Raw genomic sequence first — 20,508 nt, 5'->3', positions numbered from 1 at the left:
TGGGAATCTGTCCGCGGGGCTGCTGGAACCCGGAAGAGGAGAGGAGATGCGACACAGGAGGCAACCGGTGGCTTTTTAAAAGTAATATATTATTACTTAAGACCCTGCGACATCTCCCTTGTTCCCTCCACCGGCCTCACCACCCTTTGTTTGTGGCGGCCACTACTGGCAGCAACCTCAACCAAATTTGCTGTGCTGTGCTCTGTTGCACAAAGGGTAAATGCATAGACATCTCCTAAATGTGGCCTGCTGCTGTCATCCCCTGTACTGGCAACCTAACAAGGCTGACTTGCCTGATTCAAAGCCGTGCACCACGATGCAAGGATGAGCGTGTTGTGTGGCATAGTATTTGTATTGGAGGCATACCTATGCCTTGACAAAGTCTAAAGGATTCCTCACACTGGATGACTGATGGTCACTGCAGGACAGATGTAACCTTTTTCTATTTTTTAGAAATAATCATATTTGCCCTTGATAATGCCTGCAACAAGTAGGTGTTAGATTTTGACAAAAAGACTGGTCTAGCATAGTAGAATGGGCTTTGTGTCAAAACCTATGAAAGTTTTCACTGATCAACCCCAGTTACAACCACTTGACGCGAAGCAACAAAGAGCAGCGCAAACCAGTTTTTATGCTGAAAAAAGGCTCCTTTCCTGTAAAAACACCTTATGGCCTGGATAGTTTGCACCATGCGCCACCTTGCGCTGGGGCAAAGTTTTAGTAAATCTGGACTCACCCTGGCTCGCCCAGGCATGCAACCAAGACGCCAGCTTCTCAAAGCGATTTTAGCCACTTCAGTGTTTTAACCACTAGTACCAAATAGTTAACCTGACTGGTATCAGAGGATCGTCATGTTCTACATTTTCGAGTGCTGGCGATCATATTATAAATGTGCTTTTTTTACAAGTAAGAAATAAACTAATTCCTTGGCATTTTTCTCTTGAAGATTCAAATATGTCGGTAAATCACAGATGGAAAAAATACCCTAGGGATGTGAAACATACCGAGCAAAGAACATTTTCACATCCGTTTCTTCCTTCTGTTGACATTATAGGGATTAAAATAGCCGGTAAACCACGACTAAGGCCATATTACTTTATAGCAAATCACAAGAGAATAAATTAAAGACATAGCATAACATGTCCAACATAATATCATAATGCATATTATTGAATAACATAACACACATTATGGATGGCACTATAACGTATCTAAAGAAGAAATAACTCGTGAGGTCAAATAGGAAGCGTAACATGAAATATTCAAGGTACAATGAAACAAGAAGCACATCATTTCATAATAGGCATCAAAGCATAACAAACAAGCATTAGAAATGCAATCGGGCTCGGATTTATTTGAGTTTGAGCTAATGGCATTGTAAATGCCAATGTCTTTTTGCCATGTGTTATGGAGTGTGTGCATGTGGTGTGTAGTGGAAGTATGTTGGTTGAATTGTAATTTTACCAATGGTGGCATGCTGTGCTTTATATGAATATGTTTAAAAGTAAAGTGTACCATACTGCGATTGCTTGTTGGAAAAGTGCACTGCCGGCTGGAGGTGTGTGTGCCTGGTGGAAGGGTGCACTGACGGCTGGTGGGTGTGTGCTTGGTAAAAGCGTGCACAGATGGATGATGGTTTTTGGTGTTTGTGCATGGTGAAAGCATTCATTGACGGCTGGGGGTGTGTTGTTGTGTGTGTTGTTTTCTGTGTGCTGGTGAGTGTGTGGTGGTGAGTCTGTGGGGTTGAGCCTGGGCAGTGAGTGTGGTGGTGAGTGTGTTGTGTTAGTGGTGACAAGTGTGTGGTGTTGAGAGACTGAGGTGTGTGGTTTGTGTGTGCGTTATGTGTGTGTGGTGTTTTCTGCACACTCACACACTGCCCCTACACATTCACACACTGCTCACCCGCACACTCCCAATGTCACCCTGCATAGTCACACACTGTTTACCCTGCACACCCATTCTGCACACTCACACAATGTGCACCCTGCACCCTTACACACTGTCTCTGCAGTCACTCTGCACTCGCTGCCACTCTGCACTCGCTGCCACTCTGCACTCGCTGCCACTCTGCACTCGCTGCCACTCTGCACCGCCACTCTGCACTGCCACTCTGCACTGCCACTCTGCACCGCCACTCTGCACCGCCACTCTGCACCGCTGCACCGCCACTCTGCTGCACCGCCACTCTGCACCGCCACTCTGCTGCACCGCCACTCTGCACCGCCACTCTGCACCGCCACTCTGCTGCACTGCCACTCTGCACCGCCACTCTGCACCGCCACTCTGCACCGCCACTCTGCACCACTGCACCGCCACTCTGCACCGCCACTCTGCACTGCCACTCTGCACCGCCACTCTGCACCGCCACTCTGCTGCACCACCACTCTGCACGCCACTCTGCACCGCCACTCTGCACCGCCACTCTGCACCGCCACTCTGCACCGCCACTCTGCTGCACCGCCACTCTGCACCGCCACTCTGCACCGCCACTCTGCACCGCCACTCTGCACCACTGCACCGCCACTCTGCTGCACTGCCACTCTGCACCGCCACTCTGCTGCACCGCCACTCTGCTGCACCGCCACTCTGCTGCACCGCCACTCTGCTGCGCCGCCACTCTGCTGCGCCGCCACTCTGCTGCGCCGCCACTCTGCGCCGCCACTCTGCGCCGCCACTCTGCGCCGCCACTCTGCACTGCCACTCTGCACCGCCGCACTGCCACTCTGCACCGCCGCACTGCCACTCTGCACTGCCACTCTGCACCGCCACTCTGCACTCTGCACTGCCACTCTGCACCGCCACTCTGCACCGCCACTCTGCACCGACGCACCGCCACTCTGCACCGCCACTCTGCACCGCCACTCTGCACCGCCACTCTGCACCGCCACTCTGCACCGCCACTCTGCGCCGCCACTCTGCGCCGCCACTCTGCGCCGCCACTCTGCGCCGTCACTCTGCGCCGCCACTCTGCGCCGCCACTCTGCGCCGCCACTCTGCGCCGCCACTCTGCACCGCCACTCTGCACCGCCACTCTGCACCGCCACTCTGCACCGCCACTCTGCACCGCCACTCTGGACCACCGCACCGCCACTCTGGACCACCGCACCGCCACTCTGCACTCTGCACCGCCACTCTGCACCGCCACTCTGCACCGCTGCACTGCCACTCTGCACCGCCACTGGGGGTGCATTTTATAGAGTACATCAATACGCATGGATTGATCTGCCAATCATTGAGCCTGTGCGAGTAGGCAGCCAGTAGGTTCAGGGACGCAGATTTCGCACTGGAAGTTGGAAGACCAAACATGTTTGGTTAGATTGACTGGGGCATGACTGTAGTGACTTGTGAATGATGGAAATGGTCTTGCAAGAGTCTTGAATTTAATTATGTCTTTATCCACGATCCATTGGATTTACAAAAGGACCCTGGTACTTTGGTGGTTACTTCTTAGGCAAAATATAAGTCAAGCTGCATGGTTCTGGTCTCTATGAAATTTGGCAAGTGTCTTTTCAGATATTATGGACTTGATTTACATTGTTTTAAACTGTAAATCTGTGAGATTCCTTTACCTTTATTTTGCCAGTCAAGCGGACAGCCATGACCTGCCTATTTCATGTTGCTATATTTCCTTTCCACATAGGTGTAAACTGCACAGAGTCTACTATAGTAAGTTTATCTAGCTTTGATGCTTTATTATACTACGTGTCTCTTTAGTAACTGACTCCCAGTGCCGTTTTGGCCATGTTTTTCCCTAAGCCCAAGCTGCTGTCCCTTTTTAGCTATCTCTTTTGTAAATCTTTAAGTTAGTACAGCCGTTTACATCTCTTAACAGTGGAGCTTGAGAGTAATTGCAGGGACGGCTCTTTGTGTATAAGGTGGCGCATTACTCACTCGGTATCGCACAACTGGGCCAACTCAAAACACAATTCCTCCTCATGCTTGCACAACTGAGTACAGCGGGGGTTAAAGACAAGCTGTGAGCGATTGCCCAGGTGTGCTGGGCACACTAAATTAGCCTTTCTGGTCCTTGGTCAGGTGCACTTGTTCGTCTCTTTGACACAGATCAGTGTCTGTTCATATTTTGTATTCTACAAACACATGTCGTTGTTGCATCTTGCATCGGCCTCAGGGAAGTGCAAGCGGTGCTAGGAAGCAGCAGAGCTGAAGAAGGATGCATGGGTTAAGGAGAACGAGGAGGCGTATTAGCTACAGAGAACTTGAGCAAAGGCGGCCACTTTGGTCACTTAGAAGTGGAGAACACAGGTAAGTGGCATACGGGTAGGTGTGTGCTTGGCCACGCACACAAAGACAATTGAAAGAAAGGGGTCATGCAGGGTTGGGGAGTACAGTGAGGGGGCAATGCCAGTCAATCAGGGCCAGACAGGCCTTGTATTCCACCGGGCATTTCCCTGGAGGGCTGGAGCCTTTGGAGGCTGGTTTCTTGGTGCCTCTGTCACTTTCTCCATCTCCTGGGGGTTAATTGCAGCAAATACCGGGAAGCTTCAAGGAAGAGACAGAGAGGTGGGTAGAAAGAAAGTGTTCAGAGATGGAGAAGAAAGACAAGCGAGAAGGAGAAACCAAGAAAGAGAGAAAATGCACAGAGACAAAGGGAGCGTGGCTGCTTAAAGCATTTTTGCCAGGGAGTCTGACCCTCTGTCTGCATCATGACCTTGACTTTAGACCGTGATGAATGCTCAATTCCTTATGTGATTTACAATATTAGCATCATCACATTAAATAAAGGTCATGGGATGAAATATTTGGGGGCATCATCATTATGCTAACGAGCAATTTTGCAACTTGAAAAATCCTTCCTATGTTTGGTCTTAGAGCATCTGTTGAATTCGCCGAGACATTTAAATGAATCCAAGGACGAGTAAATGCTGCTTTGGATTGTGTGCCGGTTTTTGTTGGTCTTGTGCTTCTCGGTCACAAGCACTCCCCGTGTGCTGAATCCGGGCGCGTATTTATTTTCTAGACTGCGTTTGACAACACACTTTTCATAATTAGGCGTCATGGATATCCTATAGTTCCTTTATGTTTTGAAACCACTCTCAGCTATGTTTATGTTCATTAAGGATGAATCATGCGCTTGCCGAGCAGCTTCCCTTCAGCCTAAACAATGAACATATTCCGGTATTACTATTTTCTCCATTAAAGAAAATACAGCTCTACGCTCACTTCCCACTAGATAGCGCTCTTGACTAAACACAGGAAAGCTCTGCCTTACGGTTCGTGTTATGGAGAGGCCAAATGATACTTCTAAAATAAAAAACCCCGCTCCGCTGGTGACAGGACGCGTGCAGCCCAGTGTCTGTCAGGAGCGGCTCTGGGAAACGAACATACACGGGAACTTAAATGTTAAACGCAGCACCATCTGGATTGCATTACACGGCACTCTGACAGCTCCTAATTAAGATTAATCACTCGGCCGTGCTCGTTCGCGCACACAATATGCCACATCGGCCACGCGTAAATTACTTATAGCCTATCAGGTCAACGCTACAAAAAAAACAGCACAGCGAAGACGAATCACTAGGCAGATGCCAGAAAACACTAAGGAATGTGCCTGGCAAGAGCCCTTTCTGAATTCCTTCTTCTTTTGAACGCATAAGATCTCGGGAAGCTCCGCCTCCCCACTTCGTGGAGGCGGAGGCCCGAGCCCTAAAAACATGACACTGAATCACAAAACACGTGAAATCCCAAAATAAAATGCACAAATAATATAGCTTGAAATAGCACCTAGCACAGCAAGTTTATCAAGGTACACCACAGCATTTTAATAATGCATCATAATAATTATAGGGTTTTAGTCGAAAAAAGAGAGGTTGCAGTCCAAGCACAGTAAACAGTTTTAGATTGCAGTCCACGTCACAGGAACCGCTTTTCCTACATTATATCCAAAAGCTGCCTCACAGAAAGCAGTTTACCGACAGTTTGCTGGCCTTTTCCAAATGAAAAGTTAGAAAATCAACTGCATTAAAAAATATTGGCTCGTAAAGTAGCGAACTGAGCCCAATGGCAAACTATTCATAACAGGTGCACATTTACATAAAATTCAAGCAACCTTAAAATCTACATTTTTTCTCACTTCCAACTGAACACAGCAATCATGCACTATATATTTAATTATTTATTTAATTGCTGTGTAAAGTGATAGCTTGTGACGTAAATAACGTCGTAGCGGCAGAGATGCAAAAAGAGGCAGTCATGATACAGAACCAATTTCCATCATGGAAGAACTAGGATTAATGATAAAGAATGGTTAGGATAATATAAGCAATAGATAAACCGGGCTGCAACCTAAATACAATACATCTCTAAAAAGAAAAATATACCAAATAAACCACCTTCTACACAACAAGCATTTGCAATGCAACAGGTCTCGCATTTACGTAAGTTGAGCTATTGACATCGCAAACGACAACAATGCCTTTTATTTTTGGTTTAGTTTTTAAAACATAAATAAAAGTGTCGCAGGGTTTCCGTTCTCCCACAGAACTGTGCATAGAGATTTGGAACCTCAGTGAATTAGGGTGACCCAAAACTCACCTCAGTACCCAAAACCCCTTACCAGGCTAGCTACAGTGTCTCATTGGTCATAACAAACTCCCAATGTTTAGACAAACCAGAACATGAACTTACATTACCTCAGGTTACATGGAACACATGAGCACTCTTTCGTTATACAATCATTTCAACCCAGAACGTGGAGTAAATGAGGACACGTGCACATTTGAAATATTTATTTACTAATGACGTTTTCTCAAGCGCAGTATCTTAGATAATACAAGGAAACATATTATCAGAAGCAAAGTTATCAGCATAGTTACTAGTCCATAGAAAGCAAACGGGGACAGCATAATATTATGCTGAAATGAATAAGTGCTAACCACACATAATTCTCACCCTCCCTAACTGTTATATTATATTAATATATTAGAAGGTCTCTTTGGGTTTTAGCAGGGCGGGTCCATACCTCAGGATCCCAGTATGAAGAGATCACATCTGCTTGCACCAGCTCTCTCTGCATGCGAACCGCATCAAGTGTGTATCTGTATTCTAAGCAAAGCAATATAAAACCCGCCTAAAGCCAAAGTTGGCAGAAGCTGCACTTAGGTTATGTCTATGAAGGTGCGGAGATCAGACCTCATAACAATTCTGTATCGTGTTATTCTTGAAGCTTCAGCACTCTCTGTACAGACATAGTTTATTAAGCAAAGCTGATATCAGAGCAATAACATATTATTCTCATGTGAACCACAACAGACTTCTAGGTTGAAAGCTAAATCAACAATTAAGTGTCGTGTGCAGAAGGAGCAAAAGGAAAAATGGCGTTTAAACATTTAATATGCCTGGCTAACTTAACACATTATAAAGATAAACAGTAGCTATATGACAAAAGGCATTGTCATTTATAATGCCAATAGCTTAAACTCGCGTAAATGCGAGACCTATTGCATTGCAAATGCTTGTTTTTTTAATAGGCACGAGGAGATCAAGTGATTTGCCCAGAACCACAGGATGTTGAGCGTCCCGGCCGAGGCTCGAGCCCTGTTTCCCCGCCTTGAGGTCGGCAGCTATAGCAGTTGGGCCACATCCTCCCCCTTGATCAAAGAGAAACTTCACTTAAGTCCAAAACCACCGTCTGAAGCAGCCACAGCAAACTGCAGAACTTTCACTGCTTGTAGAAGGACTTCACAAAACACAAAAATCGCCCGCAGTACAGAAACAGATAATAAACACAACGCTTTACCCATCTGTGAAGACCTCTAAACATTCAGCGAGAAACAGCAAAAACAGACCTAATTACAAACTCAGATACTGCAGCCAGCCGTAGGCCCAATAAACACACATGCTTCACTGATCAGATGCGTTCACACATTCACGCGCTTTAATGAACTACCCGGAATGAGTGACTACCAACAATCGAAGGGCACAGACCACTCGGACAAGAGACCAATCACTGAACCTTATGAGACCATCAATGTATGGAAGGAGAAACTTGAGTTCTGATCCTGGCGCACGCTGTTTAACAAATTGTGGGACGTGTGCAAATCACTTTATCTTTTGGTGCCCAGTTCTTTATCACGCTGAAGCTTATAATGTACATCATAACGTTCGACTGGAATGGAAAAGAACCGAACATATAAATAAATTTCAACAAACTTACAACAACTTCTAAGATTTTATAATACCAGCAAAAACTAACCTGCAAAAATACACAAGTGTCACTCATTCGGGAAGCGCGCTAGACCTCATCAATGCGCTCTGGCGGTTAGAGCCACGTCCTAATCTCGGCTGTAGTGTTCCGGGACGCAGGGCAGCGGTCTAGCTGACCCGCGTCACCGGAGCGTCCCCGCGCTGACGCGTGATGTCAGACGCGGGAGTGTATAAAATAAAGAGGCGGGGCTACGGCGGGCAGTCGGAGCCACGTGTAAGCAGTAACATCGGCTCCTGTGGTTATTTGCGTTAGGAGGCCGCTCACTCGGTGCTAGCCTCAGCAACAACGCTACTCTGGCGACGAGGGTCCCACAGAACGCACCTCATTGCCTGCACTACGCCTTCTTTGCCTGGCAGCTTCTCCGGGCGGCAAGCTCCATTCTTGAGCAGCACGTGGGGAAGAAAGTTGTAAGGCCTTAGGCCACGTGCACAGAGGCCTCGCTCCCAACACAACCTGCAAACAGAGAAAGAGGCGAAGGCAAGGCCTGCGGAGCAGTAACAGCGCCTCCCACGACATCAGAGTGGGTAAGGACAGCGCACCACGCCCCCATCTGAGGCCACGAATCGCACCACATGGGACAAATACACGCATCACCACAGCAGTCCCAGAGCCCGGTTGTGAGAGCGTGCCATGTACCGAGAAGGACCACACAATCAGCCCGCAGAAGGGACATTCGTCAGTCCCCTGAGCCAACTCCCAGAAGCGTCAAAGAATCAGAGCGGCGCACCGCGCACGTGCCAAAATGGCGTCCATTCCCGCCTTAGAACCGTTCGTAGTTGACGGCGCTCCCTCATCCCTTGCCCCACGTTGGAGGGATTGGACGGACCGCCTCCAAATCTATTTTGAAGGAGCGGGAATTTCTATAGAAAGGCGCAGAGCCCTACTCCTACACCTCGGGGGCAAAGACATACATCGCATCTATAAAACGTTGACAGAAGCCACACCGAAGACATACCAAACGCTCCTCGCGGCACTGACTGCCTACTTTGAACCCATGGCGAGCAAGGATTATGAGCGGTTCATCGTCCACCAAGCGAAGCAAGAGGCCGATGAGTCACTAGACGCCTTCCATGGCAGATTAAAAGAACTAGCCAGCTCCTGCAGATTCCGGGACGAACAAGAGGAAATCCGAGGACAGATCATCCAAGGCTGTTTCTCGTCCAAACTCCGGGTCGCAATACTCCAAGAAGACGATAAGCCCCTTGCAGACATACTCAAACTTGGCCGATCTAAAGAACTGTCTCAGGCGAGGGCTTCCCACATGGAGTCGGCCCTACACCGACCTGTCAAAACTGAACAAGTTAACACAGCAGAAAAGGTGAACGTAGTAAGACCCAAGGGAAGACAAATGGGCGGGAGAAAACAACCCGACAAGAAGAAGGAGTGTGGATATTGTGGAGGACAGCCCCACCGCATGCAAGACTGTCCTGCGAGAGGAAAGAAATGTAGAGCATGCGGGTGGATGAACCACTTTGCAGCAGTATGCAGGTCTACGAGAGCCAAGAAGGAAGCTGCACATGTGGTGAGAGAAGAAAGGGACAGCGAGGACATGGATGACGATACCGAGGACTATCCAGTCCACTACGTATATGCTATCAATCAACCAGAAAGGAAGAAACGCCGCCTCCCAAAGTGCCGCATCAAGATTCACCAGCAAGAGGTGAGAGCCACCATTGACACAGGGGCGTCTATTGAACTGATGGCAGCGAGCGTATATAACCAACTCAGGACAAAACCTCCACAACGCGAAGCAAAGATCCGAGTGTTCGCATACGGCTAGAAGACGCCTATCCCTCTGATCGGGTGTTTCAAAACAGAACTACAACACCACGAGGCAACGGTGCCGTCAACGATCTATGTCATGAAAGAAGGCAGCGGCATGCTGCTAAGCGGACAGTCGGCTGAAGATCTAAAACTCATATCCTACGCCCTGGCAGTACTCGAAGAAGAACTCGACACCATAATGGAGGAGTTTGAGGACGTGTTCAAAGGCATCGGATGCCTAAAAGGGTAAGAGGTGTCTCTCCACATCGACCCGTCAGTCCAACCGGTCGCGCTGAGGCATCGGCGCATTGCATTCCATTTAAGGAAAAAGGTCGAAGAGGAACTCGAAACACTAGAGAGACAGGGGATCATAGAAAAGTTAGTGGACCCGCCCCGTGGGTATCACCGATCGTTGTGGCCCGAAAACCCAAGCAACCCGGACAGGTCCGCATCTGTGTGGATATGCGCCTCCCGAACGCTGCGGTGAAGAGAGAACGGCACCTGACCCCCACGATAGACGATATCCTAGGGGAACTCAACGGTGCGAAGTGGTTCTCCAAGGTGGATCTTCGATCAGGATATCATCAACTACCGCTCCACCCTGACTCAAGGTATATAACTACCTTTTTCCACTCATGTAGGACTAAAGCGATATCGGCGCCTCAACTTCGGGATATCGAGTGCAGCTGAGGTGTTCCAGAACACCATCCGTGAAGTCCTCAGTGGACTCCCAGGAGTTCTAAACGTGAGCGATGACCTACTCATTTATACGACATCCATCGAAGAACATCACCAAAGACTACGAGGAGTTTTACAAAGAATCAAAGAGTCAGGTTTAACACTCCACCGAGAAAAGTGCCAATTCCTGCAGCACAAAATCAGCTTCTTCGGGTACACCTTCTCAGACCACGGAGGGGCGCCGGACCCCGACAAAGTAAAGGATGTCCAAGAAGCCCCAGCAACAACGAACGTCTCAGAAGCAAGGAGCTTCCTGGGCATGGTAAACTTCTGTGGGCGCTTCATCCCTGATCTCTCCAACCTCACCAAGCCCCTCCTAGAACTGACCAAATCAGCCACCACGTGGCAATGGGGCCCAGAACAAGAGAAAGCATTCCGAGACACAAAAGCAGCCCTGTCAGCTGATACCACCCTCTCATACTTTGACCCCTCCAAGCCCACCAATGTAGCCGTGGACGCTAGCCCTTTTGGCCTAGGGGCGGTGCTGACACAACTTCAGAACAACGGAGAGTGGGCACCCATCGCCTACGCCAGCCGCTCTTTGACAGATACGGAGCAGAGGTACTCGCAGATTGAGAGAGAGGCCATAGCCATCCATTGGGCCTGCCGTTACTTTCATGTCTATGTGTACGGCCACTCCTTCACAGTGACCACAGACCACAAGCCCCTCCTACCCCTTTTCCAAGGCTCAGTATCAAAACCACCTCCGAGAATCGAGAAGTGGATACTTCAGCTACAAGGGTACGACTACCGAGTGGAGTATAAGCCAGGGTCAACAAATCCCGCAGATTACCTGTCAAGGCACCCCCGAGAAGCCACCCTGAAAGAGAAGGAAGAAGCGGAAGACACAGAGGAGTATGTCCGTTTGGTGACAGAAAGGTCCCGACCACTTCCCATGAGCCTCAAGTCCATCATCGGAGCTTCTCAGAACGATGAGTGCCTCCAACTGGTCGCCGATGCAGTCCGGCCAGGGAACTGGCGCCCCATCCAAGAATCCCGAAGCAAAAGGACACCACAAGCGAGAGTGACCCTTGAGTCCATCCTAAGGATCAAACAAGAACTGTCTCTCGACAGCCAAGGATGCCTCCTACGTGGGGCCCCGCCTAGTCCTGCCGGCCAGCCTAACCCATCAAGCGGTGGAACTAGCGCATAGAGGACACCAAGGTATGGTGAAAACCAAGAGCCGACTGAGGGCTAAGGTGTGGTTCCCGGGCATGGACCCCATGGTGGAACAAACTGTCAGATCATGCAACTGGTGTCAAGCCGTGGGGCAGTCGGACCGCCCTCATCCAGTTGTAACCGAAGACAACCCTCAGAGACCGTGGGAGTGCGTAAGTGCGGACTTTGGACACCTTCCTGACGGGCAATACGCGTTCGTGATAATTGACGACTTCACCAAGTATCCGGAGGTCGAGATCGTAGGGAGCCAAACGGCCACGGAAGTCATAGCCAATTTCGAGAAGACTATCGCCACTCATGGTATCTTCGGGGTGGTTAAGACGGACAATGGACCACCCTTCCAAGGTCAAGAGTTTGCAGAGTACCTCAAGAGCTGGGGCATTCATCACCGCAAGATAACCCCGCGCTGGCCCCAGGCTAATGGGGAAGTCGAGAGGTTCATGCGCACGCTCAACAAGACCATCCGGATAGCCCTCGCCGACGGATCACCCCTAGAAAAAGCCATCTACAGCTTCCTGAGGGAATATCGCATGACCCCACACGTCACAACGGAGGCGGCACCAAGCGCGTCAACCATGGGCCGGGTTGTGAAAGACACTCTCCTGAACCACTCCACGTGGGTTCCCGAGCGAGCCAGCAAGGAAAAGGCCCTGGCAAAGCAAACTCACTCCAATGAACAAGCCAGCAAACGAAGAGGGGCCCGTGAGTCCACGATCCAACCAAGCGACCAAGTCTATGTCAAAGATCGCTACCCAGGAAGCAAGTTCAGGCTTCCGTTCGAACACCAACCGTGGACTGTGACGCGCCGGACCGGCACCATGGTGACAGCCCAGAGGGGAGCCGAGATAGTTACCAGGGACATCTCATTCTTCAAGAAAGCGCATCAGAGCAATTCACCAGGTTTAACGCAGTCAAGCCCGAGTCCACAGCAAGGAGAGGAACCTGAGACTGAGCCGTACATCTCGGAGGAAGAAGGCCCGAGAGACCAAGACACCTCCCAGGTTCCCGCCACCCCTGAAAGCAGAATGTCGAGCCCGTTTTCTCTGGCTGGAGGAAACAGTACCCCGATCCCGGGGACACTGAGGGTAATGGTTTCCAGAGGGGAACAGTCCAGGTATGGACTGCGGCGGAATCCTGCACCATCCTCCCAACTGGCTGACTACCTGGTGGGCTGACGCCCGAAATGAACACTAACAGACTGGTAACAGATCCATCATTTAATACTTACTGTAATTTTGATGTTTCTCTATTTTGATAAAGGTTAGAAGGAATGTAGTGTTCCGGGGCGCAGGGCAGCGGTCTAGCTGACCCGCGTCACCGCGCTGACGCGTGACGTCAGACGCGGGAGTGTATAAAATAAAGAGGCGGGGCTACCGCGGGCAGTCGGAGCCACGTGTAAGCAGTAACATAGGCTCCTGTGGTTATTTGCGTTAGGAGGCCGCTCACTCGGCGCTAGCCTCAGCAACAACGCTACATCGGCTTCACTGCTTAACCAGATTGGGTGCTCTTTGGCAAACGCATTATTTCTTCGAGTCCTATGCTGTGTTAATGTCACAAGCAATGCGCTTTGGCGGTTAAACGGCCGTGGAAACAGGAGAGCCACGCCCTAATCTCGGCTTCACCGCTTAACCAAATTGTGTGCTCTTGGGCAAACACATTATTTCTTCGAGTCCTATGCTGTGTTAAGGTCACAAGCAATGCGCTCTGGTGGTTAAATGGCCGTGGAAACAGGAGAGCCACGTCCTAATCTCGGCTTCACCGCTCAACCAAATTGCGTGCTCCTGGGCAAACGCATTATTTCTCCGAGTCCTATGCTGTGTTAAGGTCACACATAATATTCATCATAACGTCCAACTGGAAAAGAACCGAACCTATACAGAAATTTCAACAAACTGTCACTTATTCGGGAAGCTCGCTAGACCTCATCAATGCGCTCTGCCAGTTAAATGGCCGTGGAAACAGGAGAGCCACGTCCTAATCTCGGCTTCACCGCTTAACCAAATTTCGTGCTCCTGGGCAAACGCATTATTTCTTCGAGTCCTATGTAGTGTTAAGGTCACACATCAGCCTTTTTCACGCTGCACATCAATGAAAACATGAACAGATTTTATATTCAGCTCTTGGATGGAAGTGGCGGGTTGGGGTCCAAGCAGAGAAGGTCCTGGCATGCGTTATCTGCCTTTATTTATATTGTTTTGACACAAATAAGCACGGCGCAGCTCTGGGAAGTATGGTTTGGGATGGTGGGAAGGGAAGGGAAGAGAGGAGCGGGTAGGCTTTCCAATAAGGAGCCAGTAAACTAGCTACCAGCACACCGTCCTATGTAATGCCAAACAAAGATGGCATCGGCCTGTCCAGTTGGGCCGTCTGAAAAATGGACAGGGCGGTAACAAAGAAGCCCGATTTCCAAACACATGCCAGCGTTTACCCTAAACGATGACGTCAGCCATTGGAAAAGAGGGGCGGGCTTTAAGTCCCCTTCTGAATTGTATCGATTACAAGAAGTCCTCACTTAGCGAACAGCACTTTGCCCTGCAACGCAAGGCGAAATCTAAAATGACTTGGGGTCATATTTACTAACCTTTCACGCAATGCAGGGCATCAAGTAAAGTGGCTGTGCTGCATTGCGTGAAAGGGCAGAAATGTTCCATATTTACAAAGATATGGCGCATTTCTGCTCTCTCCTTGCATTGGCGCACTCCGTGCAGACTAGCGCCAATTCAGGCACCCTTGCACCATGTGCAGGGTTGCTTGTATTACAGGCAGGCTTGTTTTTGTGCAGGAAGGGATACTACCCCGTATGAAAACAATCCTTAGAGGCATTTTCCGCTTTGTGAATGTGCTGCATAATGCTGCATATATGGAATGAGGAAATAACAAGTAGAAATAAAGATATTTCTCCTTGATACGCCTCACTGGGGAAGGCTTAGCATTTTTCACAGTGCCAGGTTTACAAGCTTTAGTAAATCTGGGATTGCATCAAAATCTATGGGTGGATGTCTGAGTATACCCATGCTCCACCCATGGAACCCCTCCCAAGTTAAAATGTAACATAATGCAGCGCAAGCAACTGCGTTGCGTTACATTTCTTTACAGAGCCATGCAAACCAGGACTTGCATGGCTTTGTAAATTCCAAATAAGCCTTTGGTTATTGCCATGTAGTGCCTTGCACGATGCAAGGGGGACGCAAAGGCTTAGTAAAAATATTGGTCTACACGGATCAGAAAATTCATACCACAGCTCCATAGTTGACCCCATTGACAAGCACAAAGTGCACTTCCTTTTACTAATTGAAACATGGCTGAATGCAGACTCACGGGCAGGAAGTAGATAGTAATGGTACAGTGGCGCCAGGGTTTTTAATGAATCTCTTCACCCCAATTATGATTGCTTTTACCATGTTCTAATGGGGTGGAGGCCCACTTTCCTTGCTTTGATGATGGCTTTTGGTGGCCATGCAACACCACTGCTCACAAGACATAATTGAGGTTTAGTTCCTCAATGTGTTCCATCTGCAGGGCAAATAGCAGAATCGATAATGGAAAAGCATCTGTATTTATACACCATAACTCCCTCTTCTGTAAAAGAAAACACAACAAAAAAACAGGACTTGTTCTTGATTAGAGTTCCTAAAAAATTGCCTGAAACACTTCATTTTAACAACTTATACTACTTTCTCCCAAGTTGGACAAAACTGAATCGCAAAACAATATGATTCCATTCCTTAATAGAAAATCGTCTCTGCTCAAAATATATAAGTATGGGATATCAACATTAATTGGGGGGACAATAATGAACCTTTCGCCTTCGACTTCTTGAAAATAACCGCTCAAATCATCCTCAAACGACTCTCAAACCGTCCTACTCAAATTAGAAGCAACACGTTGACCTTGTAAACAGAGATCTACCACAACTAGAATGCGTTGAGCCTAGTGAAGTGGAATGGTTGATCCATTTTGTCATTCTGTTCAAAATCAAATAATAGAAGAATCCAAAGTCTTACTAACCTGACACCCAGACAGCTTAACAAACAGCATTCAGCCGTTTTAAGGACTAGGCACTAGCTAAGCTACTTTAGACTAGTTCTCTTGAATTTGAAGGCTAGCTGGATGATAACCCCACATTTGAAAAATTCAAACAAGTGATACTAAACAGCATTTCTAAAATTACTCTTCTTAAAAAAAAAGCTACAATCAGTACCAATAGCCCACGGTTCGAAAATGAGCTACTACTGAAAAGGAAAGTTCTCTGCAAACCTGAAAAAATGTGAAGGTCTGATTAATCTCCAAAGCATCTATCAGTCGTAAAAGCTGTTAGGAAGTACAAGAATTATATTATATCAGTCAACGTGTGTTTGCTGCAAGAAAACAGACAGAAAGCAAACAGGCCCAAACAACTTACTGGGGACCAGATCTACGAAGCATTTTACCGGTCGAAAATGGCCAATTGGGCCATTTGCGACTGGTAAAAGGCATTTTGCCATGTAAAGAAGGCAAAACGCAAATCAATACCTTGTTACTGATTCGAATTTTTCTTTGGTGATTCCATATTAGGTAGGGGCATGTTTAGGGCATCCATTCCCAATACCGAACAGCACAGGTATGTATGAATGTTTTGCGACCGGTAATGCAGTTGCTAAACATTTGCAGTTACCAACAACTTCAAGATGGTGGTAACCCATTGGCAGACGAGAAGGGGCCTCCAAAGGACCCCTTCTCCTTTGTAACTGTGGGCTCCAACATTTTTTAAGAGCAGACTGTGGTCCAAAGGACCACTGCCTACTCTTAAAAAATGAAAAGGTTGCTTTTAAGTTTTTATTTTTGAAATGCATCACAAAGGAGAATGGCCTGCATTACGAAAATAAATATTGTGTTATTTAAAAAGGAATCACAGACATGGAGGTCTGCTGACCCATTGTGATTATTGCCATTCACAATGGGTCTCGAATTGAGGCCTGACTCATGACTATTGATGAGGCAGGTCCATTTGCGACCCACTGCAAATCGCTAACAGTGCCAAACACACTGTTATACATCGCAGTTTGCGATTTCTTAATAGCAAATGGCGAAAATTCCCAAATTCACAATTTTGTACATCTGGCCCGAAATACCAAACCACCACAAGAGGAAACCATGCTCCCATCCAATATCAAATGTCAGGACTTTCAAAAGTTCTGCACCAGCAAAGTCTCCTCACTCAAGATCTCAAACATAAAGCAGAATCTATTGCCCTACCTTTCTCACCAATAATCAAGAACAACTTTCTACTTTTCTGTAAGTTATGGTAACAAACCTATCTGATTACCACTGCCAATCCGAATCAAATCAACAATAAGTGACTTTTCACTGGTCAACCATGCCTTTCAAATTCATTGGAAAAAATAGGATTCTGTGCAACTTGACACATTTGTTGAGAGCAACACTCTCTTCGCAGGCTAGCAATATGAGTTTTATTAAGGATATAGCACTGAGGCTGCCACTGTATTGACATCTTTCGGCATCCGCTGCATATTAGATAATGGTGACACTTGTCTTCTCATTCTTTTTGTCCTCTCTGTGACATCCAATGCAATTGCCTGACAGAAAAAAAGCTGAACCACATAATGGATTCAGATATGTGCTTCCCAGATTCAATGGGTAGTGAAGTGGTTGGCAGAAAATGAAGAACATCTTAATCCAGGGCACCTAGACACTATGTTGCGGGAGGGAGATGAGGGGGTAGATGTACGAAGTGACATTCCATACTAGACATGTGATGTGACGGCCGGCCTTCTCTAGCTCATCACGCACCAAGATTCCGTTTATTTTACCTCAATCTTAAAGAACCAAAACAATTCAATTAGTTGGTGATATAACTTTAAGCAGCACCCAGTATTTCTCAGTACAGGTCCAGCCTCCTCATTGTGGAACACATGAGGTGTCAAGAAGATCTATTCCAGTCCAGAGTAGTAAAACATACACATTCATCTAGTGGCGAACTTTACCTCACTTCTTTTTCTCAACCTAACTGCCTTCCTACCTCTCTTCTTCCCTCCCTATGCTCTGCTCTTCTTTGATTCATATAATGGGTTGAATAATGTCACTTCTAAAGTTTATTGCCTTTCATCTATTTCTCTAAGATGTTTCTTGATCTGTAGTTTGTCTATTGTAGAGCATACTCAACCAGATTGCAGGCAGAGCAGTTCTATACAAATGTAGAATAAATAAAGTAAACCAGTAAATGAAAGGGCACACTGTTTAAAAAGTGTAGCATAATAAGTAGCAGCATTGCATAGGTTGTAACAAAGCACAAAATCAAGTGGTATATCAAAAAATGGCAAATAACAAAACTGCATAACATACTTGCAAAAAACTTTATAAAATAATACATACAGCATACACTATACATTGTAACATGCCACAGTGCAACATGAAACATACCACACTGTATACCAGGCACCATATCATAATATATTAGTAAAAGAGGATACAATACAAAACAAATCACACATTAATAAACTAAAACATAAGGTACAATCTTGCACCATAACACATAATACAACAGTACTTACCATAATTGTATGATTTGGAAATTTGGCATGTACACTTTTAACAAATTCCACAAAGTGTTCAGAATATCCATTTGCCACATCAAGGCATATGTATTTGATGAGTGGAATGGCCTCCAGGATGCAGGTCAGCCTTTCAAGGTCCGCTTGCCCACTCCCTGAGCTTGCTGCTATGTGCTGGATGGTGATACACACACAAGGAAGTGGTTGTTTATTATACAAGATGATAACTGCATCTGCTTAACATAAATGTCATGTTGTAGCTACTCGCATTGCAGATGAAAGCTTCATGAAAACATAGCATAGCCACTATGCTGCAGAATTGACAACTAGATACTTCATTTTGAGTTCCATGGCTCAGCACATAATTTAACTATCGTATGACAACAATGTGGGTAACTTTACACAATCTCCATTAAATTAAATTAACAGAATTAGGAAGCTTTCCATTATGATACCAAAGTACCTGTAATATCACACGTTCCATATTTTAAGTAGCTTCAAAATTCCACATTATCACTATGTAAAACACTCTTTGGCTAATTTAGACTCTGGTGGGAACCTAAGGACCACAGTCATATTTAAGTTCCCTTGCTGTGGCGACAGGCATTGTTTTACCAAAAGTGCTTCTGCAGCACAGAAGAAAAACTTCACCAAAACTGAAATTATGAGCATACTTGGGGAGGTGTAATTCATCTGAAGTAATTCCTGTTGCATCTCTACCTGGCAACAGACCAGGGCCGACTCCTGTTGATGAATCTGGAACGGTATTACCGTGCCTCCCAGATTCAATGGATAGTGAAGTGGTTGGCAGAAAATGAAGAACATCCTGACGCAGGGCCCCTAGACACTACGTTGTGGGAGGGAGATGAGGGGGTGGATGCACAAAGTGACATTCCATACTAGACATGTGATGTGACGGCCGGCCTTCTCTAGCTCATCCCGCACAAAGATTCGTACTTCATACCAAGACCTGTGGAATCTTGTGTGTCACTGACGGCTACAGGTATCCCAGTGGAGTGTGGGGGGGGGGGGCAAGGGGACACTAGTTTGGGCTTGTTTTTGTCGTTTATTGTTGTGTGGATCAACAGTTCATCTGTCACTTTTATATGTTGCAGGACTTACAGCTGACCAACTATGAACATCTTGCCTGTTTTGTGATGAGTTACCATGCATGTATTATCTGTTATTTTTGAAATACTAAGTGCCTGCTTTACTACTAAATGGGACAATATAATGTAACATGCACTCTATAACATACCAGGATTTGCTAATCGTCTGCATGCTTTAATTATGTGTCAACGGAAATGAATCTTCTCCTGGTTAGAAATCTACTTGACTTTGCTTAATTTTTTTTATCAAAACAGATTTCAACAAACTAGGGGAGGGGTACAGTGGTAGGTTTTCCCAACACCTTGCGTCACCCGTAGCCTCTTAATAGCGTCTTATTTGATGATGTAAGGTGTAGGTACCCAAAGGCTTAAAGCACAGCATTCTAGGTATTACATTTTCTCTGATGCTTCCTACAATAGGCTTACCAACGTACCACTAAAGGCTATTCACAACCTTACGTGCAGAGTGTCCACCTCGCCCTCTCCTATCTTTTTCTTTGTGGAAATTCCCCTCCCCATTGCAGTATCTCTGCACGTTTATATTTTAGTACTAAATGTGGGTATACAACGGTAACCACGCATTTTTTACAACGCGGTACCGTTACCACGCTACTTTTACCACGCAAGTCAATACAACGACTTGCGCTGGGGGGCGCTCCAGGATAGTAAATATATTAATTTACTATCCAACTACTTTCCCTAGAGTCCACGGGGACTGGAGTTGGAATAGTAAATTAAAAAATTTACTATCCAGCGCCCCTCCACGCAAGTCGTTGTAACGACTTGCGTGGTAAAAGTAGCGTTGTAACGGTACGCGTTGTAAAAGTACGCGTGGTACCGTCATATATCCCTAAATGTGAGATGGAAATGGGGTGGTCCCTGGAAATGGAGACTACTTATTTCTAGAGGGCAGTGGTTTCAGGGAGGAGTAAGGAGGGGTTTA

The 20,508-nt window shown here is 46.9% G+C and overlaps 1 protein-coding gene across 1 annotated transcript in view; it reads right to left on the bottom strand.

Annotated features, from left to right (window-relative positions):
• The window catches only part of GMPR (guanosine monophosphate reductase), a 429,723-nt gene that overhangs the window by 175,261 nt on the left and 233,954 nt on the right, over positions 1-20,508 (bottom strand). The window contains exon 4 of the mRNA XM_078687924.1: positions 18,457-18,630. Within this exon, the coding sequence (XP_078544050.1) occupies positions 18,457-18,630 (174 nt within the window). The remainder of the gene's footprint in view (positions 1-18,456; positions 18,631-20,508) is intronic.

This window comes from Lissotriton helveticus, chromosome 4_1, assembly GCF_964261635.1.
Source record: "Lissotriton helveticus chromosome 4_1, aLisHel1.1, whole genome shotgun sequence".
Lineage (NCBI taxonomy): Eukaryota > Metazoa > Chordata > Amphibia > Caudata > Salamandridae > Lissotriton > Lissotriton helveticus.
This window is presented reverse-complemented; position numbering and strand designations above follow the sequence as displayed.